This window comes from Scophthalmus maximus, chromosome 2 (genome assembly GCF_022379125.1).
Source record: "Scophthalmus maximus strain ysfricsl-2021 chromosome 2, ASM2237912v1, whole genome shotgun sequence".
In the NCBI taxonomy this organism is placed as follows: Eukaryota; Metazoa; Chordata; class Actinopteri; order Pleuronectiformes; family Scophthalmidae; genus Scophthalmus; species Scophthalmus maximus.
In genome coordinates, this window is record NC_061516.1 from 11,880,208 (window position 1) to 11,905,687 (window position 25,480).

Below are 25,480 nucleotides of genomic sequence, written 5' to 3' on the forward strand. Positions count from 1 at the left end.
ACACATCTGGTTCAGTTTTGGAACGCGTGATGAAAAACGGAACATTTCACCTGACGTATAAGTGCCCAGTGAACACTGTGACAGAATTTGAATTGTCCACAAGATGGCAACAAACGAGAGGCAGGGGCAGCAACAGATGGTCGCATTAGGTGTCTAACAGAGGTATTGATTTACAAATGAATCAGTCTCATAACAGAATGCTGAATCCATGAAGGCTGTGAGGCGTCCATGGAAACTGATTAGCTGGAGAGAAAGCCTCCTCGCTGATAACTGAAGTGAGGAAATATGAGAAAAATGCTTTTGTGTGTAACGAAAAAAGGAAAAAAGGGGGAATGTGGGGGAATTTAGATTTGCAGATCTACACCAGGGGCATTATGACTCAACGCTGGAACAATAAGTCATTAAGTCTGGCCACATTACCTCGGTGGGAACTAAAGGCACATCACAGCTGAAGCTGTACAGTGAACAGCTGAGGGCAGTGTTTAGTGGGATATCGCAGCCGTTACTAGATATCGACACCCTCCCGAGGGAACAGAGGGGGTGGGGAAGTCCTCAGCTACAGTATGCGACCAATTCACTACGAAACAAGGTGGGATCAATTTAATGTCTCCTGCCCTGCTGCTGCACCTTTAGCACCTAAATGAAATGTTTTCTTCTAACTGTTTTATTGATCACTCTAACAATGGGAAGAACCTAAAAAAATCAAAGTCACATAACAGAAGCACCCAAAGGGGCACGATGTGGCATTAACACCCCAATGTTTACATTTTACAGCACGTCGGTGACAAGTCACAACGACCAAACAGCTTTGTGTTGCGCTTGGGAAGCTGTTTGGGGTTAATAGTGTACCGATTCTGCCTGTCTGGGGTCGACACTATGTCCTGACGTGCTCTCCTGTCATGATGCAGCAGGATTATGATGCATTTTCTAACTGCCAGTCATGCCACACAAACACACACACACACACACACACACACACACACACACACACACACACACAGACACACACACACACACAAACACACTTCAAACGTTTCAAACGGCAAAATTTCATTGCAAAATGAGTTTTTGGTCCTTTGTGTCAAGAGAACAAAAAAGACCCAGAAACAGACGTTAGTGTGTTAATATTGTGTTAATCCTAACCTCAAAGAAACAAAGCAATGCTTACACACACACACACACACACACCTCAGTGGTTGTCATATAACGGTGCAAATCATCAAGTGGTTCACTGAACATTCTCCAATTTTTAATCACTTTACTAAAAGCTATTACAAAAGTGTTTGCCAAAAAAGTGGCTCGACAGGACCACAAAACATCCTTTTACAACCTGTGGTGCGATGTAAGAAGAACTGTTACCATAGCAACACAAACAACTCCAGCGCCTTCAACCCTCTAACCAGTATCTGTGCTCGTATTACGCTCTTGCGGTTTAAATCAGCTCGGAGGACGTCTTTGTGTTTCCTGTTGCCTTGCGGTAACTTCACTCAACTAGTATCACAAGTTACAATGAAAGGAACAAATGCAACATGGGGATGTTTTGTCTAACACTGTTCTATTCTGTCTGAGAGTCCATTCATTGACATGTAAAAGACCAAAATGTTTAATAACTCTTTTGGAAACAAATACTGACAATTGTCATGACAAAAGTCATGACACACGAGCATGCTGCACGCAGACATTTATATACGCTCTCTCTGAAAAGAAGTATCACCACAGTGAACCACCTGGCAAATAAAACCACAACCTGGTTTCAGTTCCTTTACATTCCCCCCTGAGGCTGTTTTTACCAACAAAATATAGAAAATATAATGTCAGCAGAAAGAGTTAGCGACGTCCCCATTGAGGAAAAAAAAGTGATTTCTTGATTGAGGGATTTTGGGCATTTTCTTTCTTTGTTAGGGTCAAATAAAGATCCGATTATGTCTTTCTTATTTTGAAAATTCACTCCATATCCTGTTTAATTTTTCAAGTTTCACTCACCTCTCCTCTCCTTTCAGGTGTCCACTTCCTGACATTGTGTGTTTCCCCTCTCCTGTGATTGTCTGCTTTTTAAGTGTTCATTTGAGTCCAAGCCTTGTGAAGTGGTTCTCACAAATATCCCTCTTTTCTTTCTTTTTTTTCCAAAGGTGAACCAGCCACCTGTTGCCACCTTTACTTGTTGATTGTCATTTCTGCCTTTATTCTCCAAAATTCTGCATCTCAGGTTTTACCTTCACACTGATTTTCTCTTCCCATTGTTTTTTTCCACAAAGGTTAAAGGTCAGTCAACACACCACCACCTGAGCTAGAAGGATTTTTATTTTCTTGCCCCAAAGCAAGGAAGGAAAACAATGTGCCGCAAGAATAGGGTTTTAGAAACACACTTTTGGAGAGTCCTTTGCATATAAAGAATCACATAAAGAAGTTTTGTAAAAGACCAGACTGTACGTCTCAACAAGCTTCATCTGCTTCATTATTTTTGATGCAATTAGCAGCCCAACAAAATGCATCATCAAGTCCAGAGGGCACAGATGGGAGTGGAAATCACAAAAGACCAAGCAGTTGCTTTACAGAAAAACTTGAAGCCATAATGGCAACGATTTGAATCTCTCTTATATCACATCAAGAGCGTGATAAACATATTCCCGCAGTTCCTGGATTCATGCTTTGGCTCCCACATCCAAGAAACCGTGAATGGCATGGCAGAGATCATTTAATCAAACTCCCCTATTTAACCCCCTTGTTATAGATTTGACATGTGGTTTTAAACACATTTTAGGTTTGTTGCAACCAATGAGACAAATATTCCTTCCTCATCCTGAAGTGTTATACGTGGCGCTGTCCATGGTGCTGAAAGACAGACAGACTTGCTAGTTTGAACACACGGGAAAAAGTGATAGTGTGTGTGTATGTGTGTGTGTGTGCGTGTGTGTGTGTGCGTGTGTGTGTGTGTGTGTGTGTATGTGACACACATACCGTACCACCGTCACCATCAGATTACAATGGTCGATGGAAGTTTTCGTGTGAGAGATTAAATTGACGTATTTATATTCAGACACACACTTGACCCAGTTACATGTGTGTGTGATATACCTCTCTGCGTCGATTCAAATGTCTCTGCTTGCTTTAATCAAATGCAGTGAGTCAACAGGGAGGCGTCAGGTGACCGCATTGGGTGTTTTTTCGCTGTGTTGGAATGGACCTGTCTATTCCAACACAGCGAAAAAACACATTGAGTAACTTCTTCGAGTGAAGCATCTCCGCAGGTAACAACAGTACAAAGCCTCCCGCAAGTTTCAGGCTGTGGTTTTTGAAGTCATCTCTGCAGGGTGTTCTGCTCCTCCTCCTGTTAGTTGGGGTGGTTCCCCTCCTCAGGCGCTTTCCGTCCCCCAGATCTCAGCGCAATCTTCTTTATCTGTGAGGTTTGCCATAATCATCCCTCCAGGTGGGCGATATACTGCCTCCATTCCACCATTATTACATTTCAGGCAATCATCCACCAATAACAACTAAATTAATTTTATCCAAATGAAAGCTTCTTTTTTTATTTTTATCTTCACTAGCAGTGTGGCTCTTGGGGCAACACTGTTGTTTTATTACACTTTAATCCAGCACTTCCAGAGTTGTTGGGTAGAGACGTTCATGGCCCCCAGAGGATTAACCTCTGAATGATGTTGTTGACAAGTCAAGATGTCCACTTCTCCTATATTTCAGTAGGTGACCAAAGACCGAATCCTTATCGCCTTCACGTTTACACATAAAATGACTAATATGCCACATGTCAGCATGTCTACAGCCAATGATCGTAGATGTATATAAAGGCCGACATCCTGAGGCACTATTAGCATTATAACATTAGGATTCAGATTAAAAAAATAGCTTAGCATACGTAGCCCAAGTAGAGCATATATATTAATAAGCGTCTATTCAATACAATACTGACAATACAAATAGATACGTTTTTTTGAATGTCTCTTAACGCAGGGGATTCACGGGAGAATGGGCGAACTCTACGAAGAAGAGGCCACGACCATCACGACTTCAAACTACGCCGGCTCCTACAATACCCAGAATGCAACCGTCTTTCATTGGAACTTCTCTGGCTGTTAGATGCCTTCATCTTACAAAACCCCATGCCTCTGGTTTATGATGTAGGCATTATGTCAAATATTTAAAGTCTAACTCGAGAGAACAAACTAACCCTGATGACATCACTATGACCTCATTATAAAAATGTAATTGACTTTAGAAGACACCTTCCAGATCTACAGAACACACTGGGCCATTCACGAGGAGGCTGATCTTTTCTTTTGCTTTTGTACCTCACTCACAAGCTTTGTTCACCAGTGGAAGCATCGTGTGAGGTGTCTTGAGCCATATGGAAGTTGGTCGGTTGCTACAACTAGTCTTTAGTCTGATCTTCCTCCTTCTTCTCTTTTTTTTGTATGTTTTTTGTTGTTTTTTTTATTTAAAAAAAAAATGATTGATCCTCTTCCAATCTTCCATCAGATTTATGATAATGTGCGTCATGCAATTACACAAATGCATACAAATATTTCAAGGTAAAACTCAATATGTGTGTGTGTAGCACAGAAGATAGACCCAACAAAGAAGCAAACCCAAAACATCTGGATGTCGGAGTCTCATCTTCCAGCGGCTCAGAGATAAGGACGACGACGCCGAGCTCAACGCGATGGTCGGCGACTCCTGCTCCCGATGCGCAGTCGGGAGGACCCGGCGTCTCCTCCCCTGTCTCTGCAGCCTTACTGCTTTTCCATCTCGATCGTCGTTGCTTGTGCCAAAGCTGGCCACCGCACGAGTAAGACGCATAACTCCACACTCCTCTGTGTGTGTGTGTGTGTGTGTGTGTGCTCGATATCCACCGCGACCTGATCCGTGTGTGGTTTGTGTCTTCTCAATCCTTCACCATTCATTCACGCCTAAGCTTCATGTGCAGTCCAGTCGGCTTCTTTGCGTGATCCAGCTCAGACAGAGAAGAAGAGCAGGGGATTTTTTTTGGTCTTCTTCTGCTTGTTCTTCTTCTTCTTCTTCTTCTTCCACTCAGTTCATTTTTTCGGATGATGAGAAAAGAAGAAACACCCTCAAAGGTTTTTATAAATTGAACATTTTTGATGAATTTCTGGCTGATACAAGACGGGACGAATGAGGACATGATAATCATTTATTATTTTACGCATCAACAATCGCACGTAGCGCGGAGTGGATCAAACTGAGGACGCGTCGGGGGCTCTGGAAAAAAGGACTTAGCTTTGCCGAAGGCGTCGGTGCACCAGGGGGGGTTAATACAAGGAACTAGTCCAACAGTGTTAAGTTCGCTGGGGTAGGGCACCTGTCAGGCAATTACAAAAAAAATAAATAAATGCGATATCGGAGAAGCACTGTTGGAAAGCGACGCGTCATTTCCAAGACGCGAGGCAGCAGCGCCACAGCAGCTCGCTGCAGGGCACAGCCTCCGTGGGACATGCACCTCGGTGTGTCTCTGGTGCACAGGCTGCTGATGGGATAATCCCCCCCTCTCCATCCTCTGCATCTGGCATGTGCTGTAATCTATCTGTCTCAGAACCCATTTGTAACTTAACATTTATTTTTTTTTTAATCGTCTCTACAGGCTGCAAACTGTGACATTTTATTTGTATTTTATCTTTTTATTTTTTTTTTTACCCCAGCTGCTAAATTCACAAGCCCACTAATCTGGCTTTTAACAAGCTCCTTAAAAAGAGTTGAAGCCTTTCCGGGCTACAGTTTCCATGCAGATGTTTTAAAAACTCTCTTTTACAAGCTGTTCATTTAAGAGAAGCCCTCTCTCTCCACAGAGCGACAGGGAAGAGAAGTTCATCTCCCGAGGCCACAACTTCCACGCTGAGCTGACTCACTGACAACTGCACCTGGGTGAGTAATACAGGTTCCCAGATTATTAACGACGGATACAACAGTGCTGACACGAGAAGCCTGCTCCTCCTGCATGAGCATCTTCATGTTCCACCGTTACCATGTTGGTATTCGCCTCTGATGCTCATACTTGCACGTCACCTTTGCTTTGTACTTTTTTTTTGTTCAGCATAATGAATTTGTTTTTTCCACAAAGATGCAGTCTCCTCTCTTGTTTACATATTGTTTCTGCTCCATTCCTCCTTTTTCCATGTTCTATTTTCATGACTTCCCAGGATAGTAGAGATGACATTTATGTGGAGCTAATTGAGACTGTCACCACCTTCTCTCACCGAACCCTTGCTGGCACCAAAGTGTGACTCATTACGTTCAAGTGTTTACTTGTCAACCTGAGACCCCTGCTCACCAAACAGGAACACTTCTGATGATTCAATCTTCAACGTTTCATTTGGGCCAGGGTAGGTTTTTTTTTCCTCTTTTGCTGAAGATGACACGTGGAACTGTGTGGAATGGAAGAGTGGCGTCTCGCTGGGCGTGTCCGCAGCTGGAGTGGGATTGTTCTTCAAATTATTTAATAAAAAAGTTAAATATCAGCAGCACAGAGAATTGAGGTGGTGGACTGGTACTGCCGGGGGGCTGCTTCCTCAGAATCTCTGAAATGTCTTTGGCGAGACTCTAGAATTAGCTAATTATCAAATTGAGCAAAAAACAAAAAACAAAAACATGAACCTTAAGTTGTTATGTTGACTTAAAATCCATGTTTCCTTGGAGGAGACGGGGAAGATGAATGCCCCTCGTTAGCTCTGGAGATCTGGTTGTCACCACTAGAAATGACACCTTGTCTTTTCAGCTTTGAAAAAAACCCGTTTAAATAGAAAGGGAAAAAAAAGCTTTCTCCCTACATTCCCACCAGTTGGAGATCTTGCTTTTGCCATAGAAACATCACCCACTCAAAATTTGTGCAGGCTTGTTTGCCAATGGAAACATTATATTATTATATTCCGCTTTCGTTGAAAATGAAGGGAATGGACGCGACACGGCCGCGGAAATGTTTTATTTCTCTCCACGTTAAACGAAGTACACAGTGTTCTCTTGGCTCTAGCGTTGAGGACTCATGATTCATCTCCCAAATGTCTTTGTTGAACATGGATGGTGTGGTTTCACTCGTGGCTGGTTCCTCCGTCCAAGCCCGTTGGAGGAGTCGCTGTTCGCAGAGCTGATCTGTTCCCTCTGGCAGAGCTGAGCTGAGCTGTTGCATGAAGCCGTTGGTGCACAAATACAATCTGTCCCTCATAAGGCAACAAAAAAAGGATAATAATTGACAAATACATTTTTCTACAGCTATGCTGCACTGCTTAACCCTGCTACGTAGCCTTGATGGAAACTGATGGGGAAAAGTGCACTCCTGTTATGCAGGTTAGAGCTCGGCTGCATGTCAACGACACGGAGCATTGACAGAGCTCTGCTGCTTTCAGGTGGGCAACCTATTTCTTGAGACGGGGATGGTCTTGAAAATTTAATTAGGAAGAACTAGATTACAGTCCTGGGTGTTTCTTTCCTCTCCTTTCTCTCTCTCTCTCTCTCTCTCTCTGATTCAGATGTAAATCCCCCAGAGGCTATTGACGCTGTGCTCCCTGAATTGTTCACTCGAGCTGTTAAGATGGTCACTGCGCTGCCAAGAAAACCACCGTGAAATTATTTTAATTTTTCCCATGGCGTAGTTTAAATGGCTTACATAAAATGGGGGGGGGGGGGCGGGGACATTTTTACTGTGTTACTTTTCTTTTAGCATTAAACAATATATTACAGACTAGAGCTGTGAGGTGTGCCGCACTTCTCCATCAGATAATCTCTTACTATCTAGTTGTTCCAGGAGGTCTGGGCGGCCTCACAACAACTGCTCTTTTCTTGTTTACTCGTGTCAGTGAAGATTTTTTTCGGGATCCCATCTAACCGGACTGTACACGGTGGACTGAGTCAGAGTTTCCCTCAATGCTTTCAGTGCCGAGGGTAACATTTTTGCAGCCGCTCAGCACCACGTTATATGTGTGGGAGTTCGACACATAAGTACTGTAGGTGCCAATATTTTTGCCTTTTCAAACTTGAACCATTCAAAGCGTTGGATCCCACATCATTTGCATACAAAAGAGCATGAGTGTTGAAAAACCTTTGAGCTGTCAACCCTCTCCTTGTGTAGTTCATCTCAATTATAGATGAACATCTGAAGTCATCAGTGTAATGATCCGATTACCCATGCAAACTTCTTTTTCTTCTGTCTTTCCGAGGTCTGTGACGTGGATTGAACATCAGACAACTCCGAGCATCATCGACCCACCATGTTTCTGCACAAGACCCTCCTGAACTGCTCTCCCCCGGTCACCCCATGTATGCTCATCTCTTTTCTCCTGGTTCTGCTCCCGGGAGTCACTCACTTCTCCCAGGGCAGCGCCAGCCCTGAAGATGTTGACAGCCCACGAGACAACTGCTCCACTGCGAGTAACTGCTCCGATGGGGTGGTGCTGCCCCTGTGGAACCCCCAAAACCCTGCGGTGGGCGACAAGGTGGCGCGCGCCATTGTTTACTTTGCAGCTCTTATTTACATGTTCCTGGGCATGTCCATCATCGCAGACCGCTTCATGTCTTCTATCGAGGTCATCACCTCTCAGGAAAAGGAGATCACTATCAAGAAGCCCAACGGCGAGACGATCACGACTACCGTGCGCGTCTGGAACGAGACGGTGTCCAACCTCACCCTGATGGCGCTGGGCTCGTCAGCACCAGAGATCTTGCTGTCTGTCATCGAGGTGATCGGCCATGATTTTGAGGCTGGATCTCTGGGTCCCAGCACCATCGTGGGCAGCGCCGCTTTCAACATGTTCATTATCATCGCTATCTGTGTCTATGTGGTGCCAGAGAACGAAACCCGCAAGATAAAGCACCTCCGGGTGTTTTTTGTCACTGCTGCCTGGAGCATTTTCGCGTACATCTGGCTGTATCTCATCCTGTCCGTGTTCTCCCCCGGCGAGGTGGCAGTCTGGGAGGCCGTCCTCACCTTCCTCTTCTTCCCTCTCTGTGTGCTGCAAGCCTGGATCGCAGACCGACGCCTGCTCTTCTACAAGTACGTCCACAAGCGTTACCGCGCGGACAAGACCCGTGGCATCATCATCGAGTCGGAGGGGGACGCCATGTTCACCAAAATGGACTTGGAGATGGACGGCCAGGGTGGGAACTCGCACACTCACCCCAAAGAGGCTCTGGATGGGATGCTGGAAGGGGTGGAGGAAGGTGGAGGGACGAGCGCGGAGCAAGATCAAGACGAGGAGGCCCGGCGGGACATGGCTCGCACGCTGAAAGAGCTGAAGCAGAGGCATCCGGAGAAGGACATGGAGCAGCTGATTGAGATGGCCAACTACCAAGTGCTGGTCCAGCAGCAGAAGAGTCGGGCCTTTTATCGCATCCAGGCCACGCGCATGATGATCGGAGCTGGGAACATCTTGAAGAAGCATGCCGCTGACCAGGCCAGGAAGGTGGTGAGCTGTCATGAGGCGAGTGGGCAAGAGGAAGACCCCAACACCATCTACCTGCAGTTCGACCCCTCCCACTACCAGTGCTTTGAGAATTGTGGTTCCCTCAAGCTGTCAGTGAGCCGACATGGAGGAGAAAATGGCTGCACTGTGAAAGTAAGAGGCAAAGTAATGATGGGAATCTGCTCAAAAGCAACTTGAAGTGCTTTAGGCATAAGCATATTAATAATTCAGCATTGTATTATGAATACAGGGACTAAATATGTAATAATAGTTTCTTTCTCTCCCTGTGCCACACAGGTAGACTACCGTACAGAGGATGCGACCGCCAACGCAGGCTCAGACTATGAGTTTGCAGAGGGCACTTTGGTCTTCAAGCCTGGCGAGGCGACAAAAGAATTCACCGTCGGCGTGATTGACGATGACATCTTCGAGGAGGACGAGCATTTCTACGTGCGCCTCAGCAACCCGCGTATCGTGCACCGCGCCGAGGTCTCGGTCCTGGAGCCGAGCTCCATCACCTCCAGCAACAGCACGGTGGGCATCTCCCCCCACGTTCCTCCGAAGGCGGCCCTGGGCGGCGCTCACACCGCCACGGTTACCATCTACGACGACGACCACGCTGGCATATTCACGTTTGAGAGCAACTCCACCAGGGTCAGCGAGAGCGTCGGCAACATGCAGGTGAAGGTTCACCGGACGTCCGGGGCCAGGGGGAAGGTGGCGGTGCCGTACCACACTGTCGAGGGCACCGCCAAGGCCGGGGAGGACTACGAGGAGGTGTCTGGCAAGCTGGAGTTTCAGAACGACGAGACCATGTGAGCAGCAATTCTTTCTTCTTTTTTTGATGTGATGTCTTGCTGCTGCCTCTGATAACATGGGTAAACATCACAACCCACAGATTGGTATGTTAAACAATCCTTCTAGATTACCGTAGGTTGTCTGTTCACCCCTGACGGACATAAAAGACTTTTTCTTTTTATGAGTCATGGATACGTTCACTCTGAGAAGTTTAGGTCTTTCAGAGGGATGATGTGGGAGGAAAAGATAATTGTGAGGCACATAATTAAAACAGTTTGCCTGATGCGACAGAAGAAGTACTGTACAAGGAGAAGGAGAGGAAGTATGGAGGCAGCGTTCTATGAATGCGTGCAGAATTAATACGCAGAGCTTTGGTGTTTCTGTGGAGGTAATATGGAGGTTTATTGTAATGCAGAGCGATGAAAACTCCAGTGCAGAATCAGAAGGGAGTGCGTGTGTGTGAGCCACATGGCAGAGGAAAGAAAATCAGACTGGTGACTTACACAGAAACTGAGCAGATACTGAAACAAGTGCACGCGATGAAGCCCGTGTGATAAAGGATTCGTGGATGCAGCAGCAGAGTGGCAGATAAAACGAGGGCGGAGGAAGGGTGAAACTCTGATGTTTTTCCAGCTTTCCTCTTGAACGTCGTGTAGAAAAAGGTTGGCTGGGTGATGAGGAACACTTGTTGTTGTGTTTCTTTTCATGGTGAGACGAGTAAAAGAACCTGGCAATTATCCACAGTTGGGATTTTTATATTATTATTACTATCTAAGAAATGGAAAAAAAAAACACTCTTGACTGCATCAAAATGATGAATAGTGCACCAGTGGACAAAACAGAGGAATAAAATGTGTCCGATGAAGCCGTCTGCCTGAAGAGGATTTCAGGGCTCGTGCGTAGGTGTATTGTGTAGGTCGGCAGTGTGGGAGGAGAGGCAGGTGCACGCACGGTGTCAGAGAGAATGTAGATCGTCCAATTTGCCTTTTGTTTTGTCTCGCAGTTTGTCCGTTTCTGACAGTTCGCTCGTTGCACGTTTATCTCTCTGTGTGCATGTTTTTTGCACGTTTGTTTTTTGCGTATTTTTAAGTGTGTGTGTGTGTGTGTGTGTGTGTGTGTGTGTGTGTGTGTGCAGGCCCGTGTGTGTCTAACCCCACATCAAACAAAATGTGGCTCCAGAGGGACACTAAAAAAAGCGCTTCTTGAGCTTGCAAAAGCAATTAAAGGGAGTGAAAAGGGGTTAAACGAGTTCCAAAAGTTCCCGACATACCACAAAGTGTTGCAGAAGGTGCAGCTAATGAGAGGATTTAACACCGTGAGACGAGAGGCGGGCAACTTGCATCTGCACTCAAATGGAGACGTTGAGCGTTAGATAAAATCTGCACCTACTGAGGCAAGACTCGGTTCGTCAGGCCGCGGCAGAGCTGACAGTGACACAAGCGTCCGCACACTTTATATCATCTGCACTCTCCACAACAGTTGCCATTCGGCCGTGGAGGAAGGACTGTGGAGAGCAGGATCCGGCAGAGCGGGACAGTTCGAAAAAACCGAATGAAAAGAAGAACGCGAGGGGGAATGCCCCTGCTGCAGCGGTACTCGGATTATGGGTAGAAATGTTTGACTCAGACATGAGTCAGAATGGCCAGGTCCAGTCGCGGCGAGTCGCAGCAGCTTCCTTATCTTGTTATCGACCAGACGAATCTATTGTAGCGTCCCGTCCGGAGCCGCTGGGGGGATAATGAACAGGCGAGAGGGTTGTCTTGCAATGCCGTGCATCTATTATCAGACCTTTTATGGTTACTCTCGGCCACAACCACACCGTACAACCGCTCGGCAATAGTCGTTTCCCTTCGAACCGGAACCGGAACCACCGCGCCCCCCCCCCACACACACCTTGGTGTTCCCTCCTAAAACCTCCCCTCTGCTGCCAACCAACCACAGAAACATTCCGCACTCAAGCACTGATGTGCAATACAGTCAACACATATAACAGACACAGTAAGAGGGTCGCTACACTATTATACCTGCTCTCAGACGGTTTCGAGAAAGACGTTTTTTATTGTTGGCACCACTCATCTCTATTTGAAACGCACAAAATGAGGCATTTCTTAAAGCTGGTGTGAAGCCAGCAAGTCAAAGTTGAAGATATTTCCGAAAAGTCTTTCAACAAGACAACATTTTGTTCCTGCTTTATGTAACTCACATTCTCGAGCCGGACTGAATTTTTTATGAGGCCGTTTAATTTGGAGCCCCCAGTTAAAAGATGCAAGCGGAGCTCCATCGCCTGTGCGTCTCTGCATCGTCATCTCAAAAGCATTTTCGGCTTCAGCAAGCGTGCGCCTCTGCGTGTTTGAGTCTCTACGCGGACGAGCGTGTGCATATATTCGTGTTCCTTATTGCTCAGCAGCGGGCTGCCAAAGTTCCCCCTTCAAGCAGAGCTGGCCTTTTTCCTCGCCCAAGTCTTTCCCTGGGCGCTCAGGACAAAGAGCTGACACTCAGCAGCAGGCCCGCAGGCGGCTCTGTGTGTTTGTTAAAGTGTCTCTGGCTTTGTGTGTCCCTGCGTCTGTGTACATCTTCTCGCCCCGGTCGATGTTCGAGCGTGCAGAGGAGCAAAAGGGGAGGACGCCAAGTTTCTTCTAAAGCTCCTGACGCAGAGCCAAGAAGAACGGTTTTAAATGTAGGCGTGCAGATAAATAATAATTTACCCGCTAAATTCTGCACTGCAGGAAACAGATTATGATGTATACACAGACACACACACACACACACACACACACACACAGACCCCAAATAAACAGGCTGACATGTAGAACCCAGTTTAAATTATGTGTTTATGGATTAGAGGAAGATCTGCGCAGACCCTTTGATGCTCATGCGTTGTATGGGGTTTTGTGAGCGCCTCAAAATGTGTGTAAAAACTACACGCAGAGTTGAGGCTGAAGTGGATAAGTGGAGCAGTTACATAAGCTCGGATGAAAGAGATTGCGAGGAGAACACCTCTGGAAAAAAAAAAAAAGGGAAATCAATAGCCTGATATTCTTTATTTCTCATGCCTAATGTAGCCTGGGATCAATAACATCCTGAACTCCCTGACGAACCTGGATGAAAGAGGAGCAGCAGAGGCTCGGTTGGATAACGTCCACGTATCCATTGGGGTCGAAACCTTTCTCGAATCGCATGCTTCTTTCCGTAGAAGGTGGAGGAGAAGGTTTGCACCATTTCAGTGGCACTGATGTGCTTCGTTCTTTTTGAAACATTCAATCCTATATTTGAATGCTCACAGCAGTCGGTTGTATATAATTGATATACGTGGCCTATACCTCCTGGCCTCGCTCAACGCCGCTCAAAGGATGTGGCTGTTGATAGATGCCATATTCGTGATCACCACAGGACGAATGGGAATGACTGAAATGATCCCCTGACATTTTTTCGTCGGTGCACAAAATGTTGTATGGACATTAATGGTTCCCAGAGGATAAAGACGATGGATTTACGTAGACTAAATACCGATGTTGAGATTCTTCTGATCTCACTCTTCCTGCGCTCATTAGTTGTGATGTCATGTATTAAATTACCACAAAATGTTGTCAGTTCAAGTTATCAGAGATGGTTGTACATAATAATCTAATATCACATTGAGGGGAGACAAAATAATGTTTGAATTTAATGTCGTGGCTGATATGAGAAACATTTTATTTTTAATAATAAGCCACACCGCCGTCCTTCTGGAGCTGGACACTTCAGCACAGCAGAAAGGTGCTGACACGCGAGTTGGATCCACAGTTCTACAACTGAATGGCTGTACCCTTCGCTTCAGACAGAACATTTGACATACTGTCATGCATACTGTATATGCATTCACTCACTCTCCCTTCTGCCTTCATTATTTTGTCAGGGCCTCAGGAGGGCTGTAGCCCGTCCCAGCACTGCAGAGGGGAGAAGGCAGGGGCATAAAAAGTCTTCAGTCCAGACTTATCCTGTTTATGTCTTTAGACAGTGGGAGGAAACTGGAGCAGATCTACACAGAACGTAGAGGAGAGGGAAACTCCGATTAAAAGAAGGTCCTGATCTCAGTCGCCCCATCTTTCTTTCCAGAGATGACAATGTCAAACACTGAGCCCCACCACACTCTTTTCTTGGGTAATCCAAAATTAATCCACCTAATTAATTAACAGATAAAGGCATGCACAAATTCAACACTCAGAAAATGTGAGAGGCCCTCTAGAGTTTGGTTTGTATCCGTGAAGAGAGCCCGCCTGACATTCTGCAGTCTGCAGTGTATTCCACATGCGGCAGAGACAATAGCTGTTCTCCTGCGCTGGCCGAGAGAGCTCAGCACACCGCGATTTAAGAAATACAGTAGCTCAGATGACAGTGGAATATAAGTAGCTGTTGAAGTCAACCCCTCTTCATTGGTGATGAAAAAAACGTAAATCACAGAGCATTGAAAAGGAAGCTTGCTCTAGCCGGGTTCATTACTGTCGTGTCTCCCACTGTCGTTTGTGCTTCTTTCAGCAACTTAAAGCATCTGACTGTGTTGTGTGTATCGGTAGCACGTTTTTTTTTTTGTCAATTTACTAATATATATAACTCAGATGTGGGAAGACAACATTTACAAGCTCTTACAATAACTGCCAAACTCAAGTCAGACGACGAGATCAATGGTAGACTGTGGATTGGCAGGCCACCATGTGCTGGAACTATTTCTTAGAGTTCAGTGGCCCGGTAGAGAAATTGTTTCAGCTGCCGGACAGAAGAATGGTCTTAGCTGTTAAGCTATTTCGTGTACAGACATGAAAGTGGTATTGATCTTGTCTGACTTTCTGTAGGACAGTAAATTTTCAAAAAATATTGATTTGTTTGCCTGTTGACTTCTAGTTGGTTTGTTGCTGTTGGACTTGCGAGTACAGACATCATTAATTTTCCACACTTTAAATGCACAATGAACCCACAGTGGCCAGTTGTCTCCACGCGGCCATTAGGTGAAGGTAGAAGCTCTGCGAGACTCGCAGCTCGGTGGAGTTTTATTTATGATTTCGATTATTTCAGTGAACCAGAATGTTTTTAAATTTACCTTTGAGTTGCTCATTTGTTGTATTCAAGGTTCACCAAGATGAACTGAAAACTCATTCAAGTCTTGGAAATACTTAATGACCGTTAGACTACGACAGAGGTTGAGAATCAAATTGCCAAATAATCAGCCAACTGCAGTACGTGAATCCCCGTCCCCTGTTGCTTTTTGACAGCCAGTCATTTCTAATTTGTGTTTCCGTGTGAGGCCTCTAAATGTGAATGTTTGTCTGATCCCTGGCCGTTACATTCCCTTCATTTTGATACACTGCAGCAGGACAAACTGTATCTGCCCCGCGTGTGATGTAATATCAAAATGGCCGCTGCGTGAATATAGCAACCAAACAGTCATCTTTTATTTTAAGGCCCTCTCCATGATGCTTCAAAGTGAACTCACCTTGTAACCGTACATCACTTGAAACAACGGCCTGTTTTTTTTTCCCGTATCCACTGCGAGGACTCCAGGCGATTGCTGCCGTTCCCTTTCGCTCCCACTGGCATGACTCTCCCTGACATTAGGCGGCCGATGACGTATCATTCATGTTTAAAATTAAATTCTTCTGTTCTGCGAGCGAAAAAGCTCTTCCTGCATGTTGTCGAATCCTGAGCGTATATGTGTAGCCAGAAATAGACAACCGCCCACATATCATTAGGGAGATGGAGGGAGAGGGAGAGAGAGACTCACTGTGACAGTGTGGGAGAATGAAGCGGGAAACACATCGGTCACAGATCGACACCACAGCCTCACGTTGTTGGGGTTTTTATGTTGGGTTTAAATTGCAATGTAAACATAGATAGGAAGTGTTTAATTTCCACAGACAAGAAAATAATAACACTATAATTTCCCATGATTTAAAGTGTGTGGGAGGGTTGTGGGCTATTTCACCATAATTTATAGAATAATGGTGCAGCAGAAGTCCGCCCTCTTGTGGAATCCTGGGGGGAAAAAATCCAATATATTTTTTTAAGCCTTACAGGATATTTGTTAATTTGTTAAGATCTTGAGCTGCCGTCTTCTTATCTAACATCTCTGATTCATGATGCATTGTGTGGGCAGTCGGCCTCTTAGCGGTTGCCAGGGATCTACTTTCGGTTGGATAACAAAGCCCAACTGCAGGTTAACTCGTATTGACGGCTGCCGTTATCTCCTGAATAAAGCTTACTAATGAATTCACCCGTCCCTCCTCGGCTCCATCCATTTTTCCTGTCCCATGGCCGCTTCTGCCTCCAGGAAGCTGATGAACGTGAAGATCATCGACGACGAGGAGTACGAGAAGAACAAGATCTTCACCATTGTGTTGGAGGAGCCCATCCTGCTGGACGTGGGACAGAGACACGGTGAGTTGAGGACACATTGATTTTCCTCATTATTCCATGGCTTGAAATACCTTCCAGTCAACATCCACTCTCCGTCATATTTTATTTAAATTTTTGGGCTTGTGCAGTTTATATCAAGCGATACAAATTTGAAGGTCTCAGTCGTAATCTCTTATATTCCTTTTGGCGTATTTCATGGTCAGGTTTTTATGCTGGAGGACTCAAGGTTTGATTTTTTTTTTTGCACTTAAGGTCAGAGTTTGGGTTACATAGAATTTGTGTATCAACACAGTGAAAATTAAATACATCATTGATGGAATATATTATAATGTTAATTAATTGAATAAGCATTTAAACAATGAATAAATAAATCGCTTTCCAACTAAATACATATACTCGATTGCACCTATTTTCTATTTGTTTTAAGTTCTTGGCTTCTAAATGCCAGGTTTTTGGGGGGGTTTTTGTATTATTATTTTTATTTAATTTGCTACGGAGTCAGACCCATACTTTGTATGATGCACGAATGGAAAACTGGCTTTTGATTATGTTGTTTTGCAACAAATCTCTTCCCGAACCACCGGTCGAAAGTTGTGAACACATGTTCCTCTGCTGCAGGAGACACCAACGATAACAAGACAGCTGCGGGACCAGAGGACGTGTCAAAGATGGGCTGCCCCTGCCTGGGAGAGCACACTAAGCTGGAGGTGGTCATTGAGGAGTCTTATGAATTTAAGGTAACGGAAATTAACAGTATTAAGAGTTTTGCTTGTTTTGTCGCTAGAAACAGATTTTTTCATTCAAGACTGACTTGTTCTCTTCCTGCTCAGCAGTTCTGAGGACTGGAGACTTTCACACATCTTCTAATCCTCAAACTATTTATAAGACACTATGAGGAGTACATAAAGAAAACAAACAACATGACATCTACCAAGTATTCTCTCTTCATTATTCATCAGCATAGTGTTCAACTTCATGCAGACCTTTGTTTTCAACTCATTGAATTTGGTAAAGCCCCAGTTTGTAATTTTTCTACTTTTCTGGCGGCATCTGGTGGTAAAGTTGCAAACTGCAACCAACTGAGCATCTGACAGGGACACTTTATGGTGGCGCACCGCTAATTCCATTTCCCGTTTACCGCAGCGCTAGAAAATCAATGCAAATGTGATGTATTCTGGACCGCTTTCTGCAATTTAAGATTCTATTTAATTCTGCATTCCATTACACCTCGGAACTCGGACCCCAGAAGTCAGGGTGGTGATTTTTTTCCAACCTCCCAAGTCGCAGTGGAACAGGAACGCAGCACAACACGACGTAGTGTCCCCCTAATGTAGCTATGTTAAACTCATTAAAAGTTGACGAAAACACATTGGTTCTTTGTTACAGGTGATTTTATAAATATGGACACATAGTTATGGACAATATATTCAATTTCTGTGAATAAGTTCTTTTAAATATTACACACTGTATCTTTAAGGGTTGATAGTAACAAAATAAAATAAAATCTATTTATAGAACAAATTTAAAAACAACAACAGTTAACCAAAGTGCTTTGGTTTATAAAATATCCCAAAACCCAAGAACAAGCAAAAAACAAAACAAACATGATAAAACATTGTTACAATGAGTTGAAAGCCATGAGTAAAAATTAATTTTAAGACGGGATTTAAAGACAGGAAGTTTATGGGCTATAGTCTAACATGGGCAACTCGTTCCAGAGTTTGGGGGCTGCAACCGCAAAGGCACGACCTCCCCTTTTGCTTCAACCTTGACCTGGGGATGACCAGAAGAAACTGATCAGCAGCTCTGAGTGACCCTGATGGGACATGGGGTTGTAAGAGGTCAGACAGATATGTTGGAGCTGGCCCATTAAGTGACTTGTAGGCAAACATTATCATCAATCCTAAAATGTACAGGGAGCCAGTGCAGGGAGGGAGGCCAGTACGGGGGAAATGTGCCATCACTTGCGTGTAGCTGTTTAAAGATGGGCTGCAGCATTCTGGACCAACTGCAAGCGTGAGAGGGAGGCCTGGCCGATGCCAGCATAAAGGGCAATACAATAGCCCAGTCGGGAGGAGATAAAAAGCGCGTATAACCCTTTCAAAATCCTTGAACGATCGAAATGACTTGACCTTAGATAAAAGCCTCGGCTGAAAAAAAGCTTTGTCCAATTTAAAATCACTGTCCATTCTCACACCCAGATTTTTTTAACAATGGGTTTTACAAATGGTCCCAGGGAACACAGATCCATATGAGTGGCATCACAGGCATCCCTTCTTCCAAAAATCAGGACTTCAAATTCTAATATTTTTATAATATTATAGTATAGTTTCATATTTTTCACTAAATACGGCAGAATCTGTTATTTAACTTTATGTTGGTTATGACTTCTGGAGATTTCATATTTAATCTAACCAGGGATGGGTGATAAATTATTAGTTATGTGCATGAAACTAATGGCTCCGCCTGCAGAGTCACTCTCTTGTCATTTCATGCAGCTTGAATAGTCAAATAAATTGGAAAAATTGGTATTATTTAGCTGCGACGTGGCTTTAAAGGCACAATCCATCGATTTTTGCCCCACACAGACGTAAAGTAAGTTGAGTTATCAGGAGACAAAAATGTCAGAAACTTAAAAAAAAGAAAACTACTCAAAACTAATGCAGCAGAGGTAAATATATTCTGATTTTACAGCTTGATTGTACATTTCCCATAATGCAACTTGAAAGTGTCTTTCATTAGACTCTATCACATTAGCCAGGTTCATTTTTCAAACCAACGGACACATTTTCCACTAAATGCTTTCAGACGTGCACTGAAGTCTGTACATGTTCCTGAACTTTTCTGAAGGGGCCTTTATGTAAGAACACAAATGTTGATCCGGACATTTTATGCAACTTTTCCTGCCAGTGCCACGGTAAAACCTAATGTAAAAATAAGTCAGTGTTCCAGAGATGCTCCTGCTGTTGAAAATGCATCTGACTGGGACAATCTCCTGCTGCATTTTTATTTTTATGAACAGCAAACTCACCCAACTTTTCCTGGACATTGTCAGAAGCTCACATTTGAAAACTGCAGTAATTCCCTTGATGAGCAAACTGATCTTCATGTGTAAAGCAGCTCTACGCTGGTCTCTCTCTCTGGTTTTTCTTCTTGGTGACTCATTGTTGCACCACAGTGGGAGAGGAGACACGGTTCATTCCGCCTGTGTCTCTAGTCCAGCGTGATAGCGTTATAAGGTATGCTGTTAATCTCATACCCGTGGGCGCCTGTTCTTTGACTTCCCTCTGTCTTGGACGTCGTCTGCAGAGCACAGTGGACAAGCTGATCAAGAAGACGAACCTGGCTCTGGTGGTGGGGAGCAGCAGCTGGAGGGAGCAGTTTGTTAGTGCCGTCACAGTCAGTGCAGGTGAGTCGTCGTGGCGTCCTGGAATGTCTCATGTGTTCATCCCGATGAGACAGGGGGGCCTGCGGAAGAACGAGGCTGCAGGGCTGGATCTGGTCCACCTGCTGTGTGTGTGTGTGTGTGTGTGTGTGTGTGTGTGTGTGTTTGGGTGTGTGTGTGTGTGGGGGTGTGTGTGTGTGTTTGGGTGTGTGTGTGTGTATGAACTGTTAAAGGGGCTGTAAGCGATTCTGAAGCAATGCACGTTTTGTAAAAAGCAGCTTATATTTCCTCACCGTCCGTTAGCTGACGCTTTCGTGTAAATCAGAAAACAAACAAAAATGGTTCGGACCGCACCGCACTATGATGCGAGTGCAGTTTGTAAACATCGCTCGTCGACACCGCGATGTCACGTGCCGGCGGGTGACGCTGCAACTCTGCGGTTTTTGGCAAGCTTTCCCAAAATCACTTACTGCCCCTTTAAACCTAATTTAGGCCCATTATTTTTTTAGTAAATTGAATGAAAGAACAAAGCCAGCTTTAATAGATTCAGGCAATTTGGCGCTTATTATTTGCTGCCTCTTTTAATCCTGACAGTCAAATAAAAAATGCATGATGCGGTGAACCCTTGATGTGGCCCACTGAAGAAAAAACCTGAACTGGCCAGCTCTGCCTGAACAATTAATGGCTCTGGAGAATTGATGTGAGTGTACGTGGTGTGAAACCTTTTTAGTGGGTCTCTTTTGAAAACCCTTCATTTGGCTCCATGAACCTTTTAGATCTGCACTAGTGCACAAAGCCTGTTGGTCTGAAAGCTGACAGGGACGTATCATTTTGTTAATAGGCTCTTTTCTCTTCTTCCCGTCTCTGGTTGAGGTCACTCGGATCTGAACGTAGAGAGTGTCTATATGTTTATGTATAAATAGAGAGGTAGACTTCCTGCCTATTTGTATGCCTCAATCGCTGAGTCACCGCTATATTTACAGATTTAGTGTAATGATTTCAAAAGGTTAGCTCCCACACACTCATCAAACGTCTGGAACATGGCGGGGTTCAGTATATTCTTGGGTGGATTTTGCGTCATCGATGTTATTTGAGAAGCATGGATTGTTTACTGTTTCACCACATTTTTTATGATTTCTTTTCATTCAAATAAACACGTCTGAACTGAGATGTGCCGAAGACAAAAGGTCCGAATTGGGTTTGTATCCTGCAGGATATACAGTCTTCAGATAATCTGAAGAAAAGAAAAAGCAGAAACAGTAATTCTCTGCACATGTTTTACAGGCCATTGATCTGTTCTCTGTCTCTGCCAGGCGACGATGACGAGGAGGAGAGCGGCGAGGAGCGCTTGCCGTCCTGCTTCGATTACATCATGCACTTCCTGACAGTTTTCTGGAAAGTCCTCTTCGCGTTTGTTCCGCCCACTGAGTACTGGAACGGCTGGGCCTGCTTCTTTGTGTCCATCTCCCTCATCGGCGCTCTGACGGCCGTGACCGGGGACCTGGCCTCTCATTTCGGCTGCACCATCGGCCTCAAAGACTCCGTCACCGCCGTGGTGTTCGTGGCCCTCGGCACCTCTGTTCCAGGTGGGGGCGTGTGTGTGTGTGTTGTGTCTGTGAGCTCTAACACCGAACATGTCCTGGGTTCCTGTCCTCTGGGGTTTGCCGGGTAGTAGAAGCAGATGCTTGGGTAGGCTTGTGTGACCTGAGGCTCCTGTCCACCTCTGCAGCGCTCTTGAACATTAACCAGCTGGAAATAATGAAAAACATTGTTTCACTTTCTTCTCTCCACGCTGCCTAATGGTATTCCCACGTCACCGTGTCCTAAACACTTCCCCAGGGAGAGGCACAAATGAGTGTATGATTATGAGGTTTTGACACGTTCTCGCTCGGTAAACTCCACACATTCTCCGTCGGCACTGGACCTGTCCTACATGAATAAGAAGGCAATGATCACAACATTTGAGAAACCTCAAGTAGTGGCAGATTTTTGGTTTTAGAAATCCTCCTTTTAGATTTGTTTCGACTCACTTTCGTCTACTAATGTAGATGTATTTTTTCTGGTATTGGATTTAAAGGGGTTTTTGTACAGTATGATATTTTAGTTTAACAAATGTCAAAGTTGCTGAAAGATATTGCATGGTGCATGGTGAGATGAAGAACATAACCGCTTTTCAATAAGGCACCATTTTTAAAGATTTAAAGATCTGTCTGAGGCCATTTTTCGGTTTTCACTTAGCAACTGCCGTGTCTCCAAATGTTGTTTCTCAGTAAGAATCCCACCATGGACATCTCCCTTCTGGGAAAAGCTATCACCATCGAAAATAAAAGCATAACACTCCCCCCCAAAATTTTTAAAAATCCATTATTTACTGCCTATAAATATTTATAGCTATATCTTGTATAAAGTTGTACCAGCTTTTTTATCACAAAATAAACCATATAGGTTTATTTTAAATTCTTTGACCATTGTGCCCCAGAGTGATATTTCAAAGTTGTTTAATTTTATGTTGAAACTGTATTTTAAATTTGTTTGTAAGTCTCTGGTAGTGGTGGGCTGTAACAGGAGGCCGTCAGCGAATTCCGCGCCTGTGCACAACATTAATTTCAATCAGAAGCCTATTTGCACGAATTCACCTGTTCCATGTTCCTCTTTCTGTCACAGACACATTTGCCAGTAAAGTGGCGGCCATCCAGGACCAATACGCTGACGCCTCCATCGGTAACGTGACCGGCAGCAACGCGGTGAACGTGTTCCTGGGCATCGGGGTGGCGTGGACCATCGCGGCCGTTTACTGGCAGAGCAAAGGCAAGGTGTTCAAGGTGAACCCGGGCTCCCTGGCCTTCTCCGTCACCCTCTTCACCGTCATGGCCATGATGTGTGTGCTGGTGCTGCTCTACCGCCGGCGTCCCAGCATATCGGGCGGAGAGCTCGGGGGCCCACGGACAGCCAAGCTCGTCACCTTCTTCCTCTTCCTCTCCGTCTGGTTCATCTACATCCTGTTGTCCTCCTTGGAGGCGTACTGCCACATGCCTGGTTTCTGAGGGAAACGCACAGACACAACCCTTCTCCTTGTTTTTACAGTCTACTGAACGTGTTTTCTCTCTCCGTATTTTCACAAAAGTTTATAGCTATTTGTATTATTAGTTGTTACTGATACTGCTCAATATCTGATCGACTTTGAATCTTTGGACGTTAGAACTTTGCCACCATCTACTACGCTGTGAAGGATAGCCGCTGAAACTGAACCTCCTCCTCAACTTTTCTTCCTTTTTTTGAAACGTAATGTTCCAAAGGAACATCTGTCAGCATAAATCCCATTAAACATTCACGTCACTCAACGTGTAAAACTTGTGGCATCATGTCCTTAATCAGAGGACGATTATTTAAGTTTTAAAGTGTTAAGAAAGCACAAGATTGAAGGAAGTTTGGGAAAAATTGAAGGTGGTGCATGAGATGACATATACTTGACATTCACATAAAGGGAAAGACATGACTGAGGCAAGGAGGACCTGTAAAACATATTTGTGTGTGGATATTTATTACTCAAATCTATACATTAATTATTCACTGTATATCATGTAAAAGATGAACATTGTGCGTGGGAGTTTTGTGAGTACGTGTGTTTACTTTTGCACGTGATCAGAGTTTCTTGGTAATCAACTTTAAAGTACTGTATGTGATATTTTTGACATGGCACTCGATGTGTTGGTGTATTCCTGTAAATGTGAAGCATAGCATTCACTGCCCGGCGGTGCCCTTTCCCATGAAGCTTTCTCAGTCAGTATCATGTTCGACATAGCCAGGGTTTATTTTAAAGAACAGAAATCAACATGGAGCAGAGTGCCAGCTTTAAATTGTATTATGAAGTATAACTTCTTTGAGCACATTTATAATTTGTGTGTGTGTGTGCGTGCGTGCGTGCGTGTGTGTGTGTGTGCGCTCCTCTCTAGCACAAAATGTCGGTAGGAATGTCACGATCTCGTCACTGACAATTGGTACGGTGCACAGATGCGGAACAGCACTTTTTCTTATCCGTCATGCTGACACTGTGAACATCTTTCAACCGCATCACTTTTAGCAAGAGCACGGCAGAGAACAAAGGGGCCACTTTTCAGATGGCCGCAGGCGGAGCGAGGTCCCCGTCACAGCACAATCGCCAAACGCGTCCATCATTTGAAATGGAAAGTTGTGCTGAGAGAGACGACGTGTACAGTATTTCCTGAGAGTGTCTCCCTGTGTCACACAGCAGTTGATATTGAACTTTTTTTGTCGTTGTTTTTTGGTTTGTTTTTTTACCTAGAATCTGTAGAGCCATATTTATTGTAACAGTATTACAGTAGAGGTATTTATATGATCCGTTTTTGGTTTAATTGATATGCACGTTTAATGTACAAAAAGTGGAAATAAATGTTGCAGATTTACGATGCTGTACGATTCCTTGTTGTCTTGATTTCGTATGTCAAGAAATCTTTAGAGGGGATCTTACAGGATGATGTGTATACAAGCAAAGCATTTTTAAATATAAGTCCCAAATGTTAACTTATTTGGATTTAGGATTAATCCAGGCTATCAAGTATTTTTACTCAAATTAGGTATTACATGGGATATAACAAGATATTCTGACAATTTTACACTACAAACAATGGCACTTCGTGATAGAAGAAATAATCAGAGTAAAAGTACCAGTACTTATATTTAAAAATACTCCTTTACAAATTAAAGTCTTGCATCCATAGTCATGGTAAAAGCACAAAAGCATTATCAGCTAAACGTACATTGGCAGCTTAATATTGTAAATGGACTGTATTCATATTAAATGTATTTATGGCAAATTTTTCGAGTCTAATAGAACCACCCAAAGCACTTTACAGTCCAAGTCCCATTTACCCATTCACACACACACATTCATACAGCACATCTACATGCAGCACTTTTTCTTTCACACATCATTCATACACAGGCGCCAGGGCAACCGCTGGTTATTGGAGGACCCCCTCTACTGTATGTCCTGAGCCACAGTGTTATTACATGGTGAGATTGTTATTAAGATGCATCAAGTCACATGAAACCAGAGTTTCAGTGTTGAAGTGGAGCTTGTTTTATTTATGTTCAGTTCGGCAGTGTTGTCAGGTTACATGCAGGTCTCATGACAATTATCAGGGTCATGAGATGATTAAGAAGAAAAATACACGTTGAACAGTTATTTAAATGAGACCATCTATGCCATCATCACTGTACAGTATTTGGGTCATTTCCACCACAGTTTTGAATAGAAATGTCATAACAATCCTTTGCTTACATCACATAAAGTAAACGTCAAATTGAATCAAGGAGCTGCGTCTGTGGGAGTGGGACTCAATCACATGATCACATGATTACATAATATTTAATAATATCTTATCACTGTGATTTTTTCCACTTCTCTCAGAAGCTGTAAGACACGGATTGTTATTTCCTCAGCTGATAATCACATTGTGTGAGATGAGCT

General features: G+C 44.2%; 1 protein-coding gene across 3 annotated transcripts; it reads left to right on the forward strand.

Annotated features, from left to right (window-relative positions):
* The first annotated feature begins 4,312 nt into the window (after nucleotides 1–4,312).
* slc8a4a (solute carrier family 8 member 4a) lies at nucleotides 4,313–24,413 on the forward strand. 3 transcript variants are annotated; one of them, XM_035626961.2, is made up of 10 exons: nucleotides 4,813–5,090; nucleotides 5,817–5,892; nucleotides 6,168–6,350; nucleotides 8,178–9,572; nucleotides 9,717–10,234; nucleotides 16,519–16,625; nucleotides 17,223–17,341; nucleotides 19,914–20,013; nucleotides 21,303–21,575; nucleotides 22,654–24,413. In XM_035626961.2, exons 4-10 carry the CDS (start codon nucleotides 8,229–8,231, stop codon nucleotides 23,031–23,033), a joined length of 2,841 nt encoding a protein of 946 aa, XP_035482854.2. In that variant the 5' UTR covers nucleotides 4,813–5,090; nucleotides 5,817–5,892; nucleotides 6,168–6,350; nucleotides 8,178–8,228; the 3' UTR covers nucleotides 23,034–24,413. The 3 variants fall into 3 exon arrangements, with proteins under 3 accessions (XP_035482853.2, XP_035482854.2, XP_035482852.2); XM_035626960.2 differs by lacking the exons at nucleotides 4,813–5,090; nucleotides 6,168–6,350 and adding an exon at nucleotides 4,313–4,801; XM_035626959.2 differs by lacking the exon at nucleotides 6,168–6,350.
* Nucleotides 24,414–25,480: the final 1,067 nt, after the last annotated feature.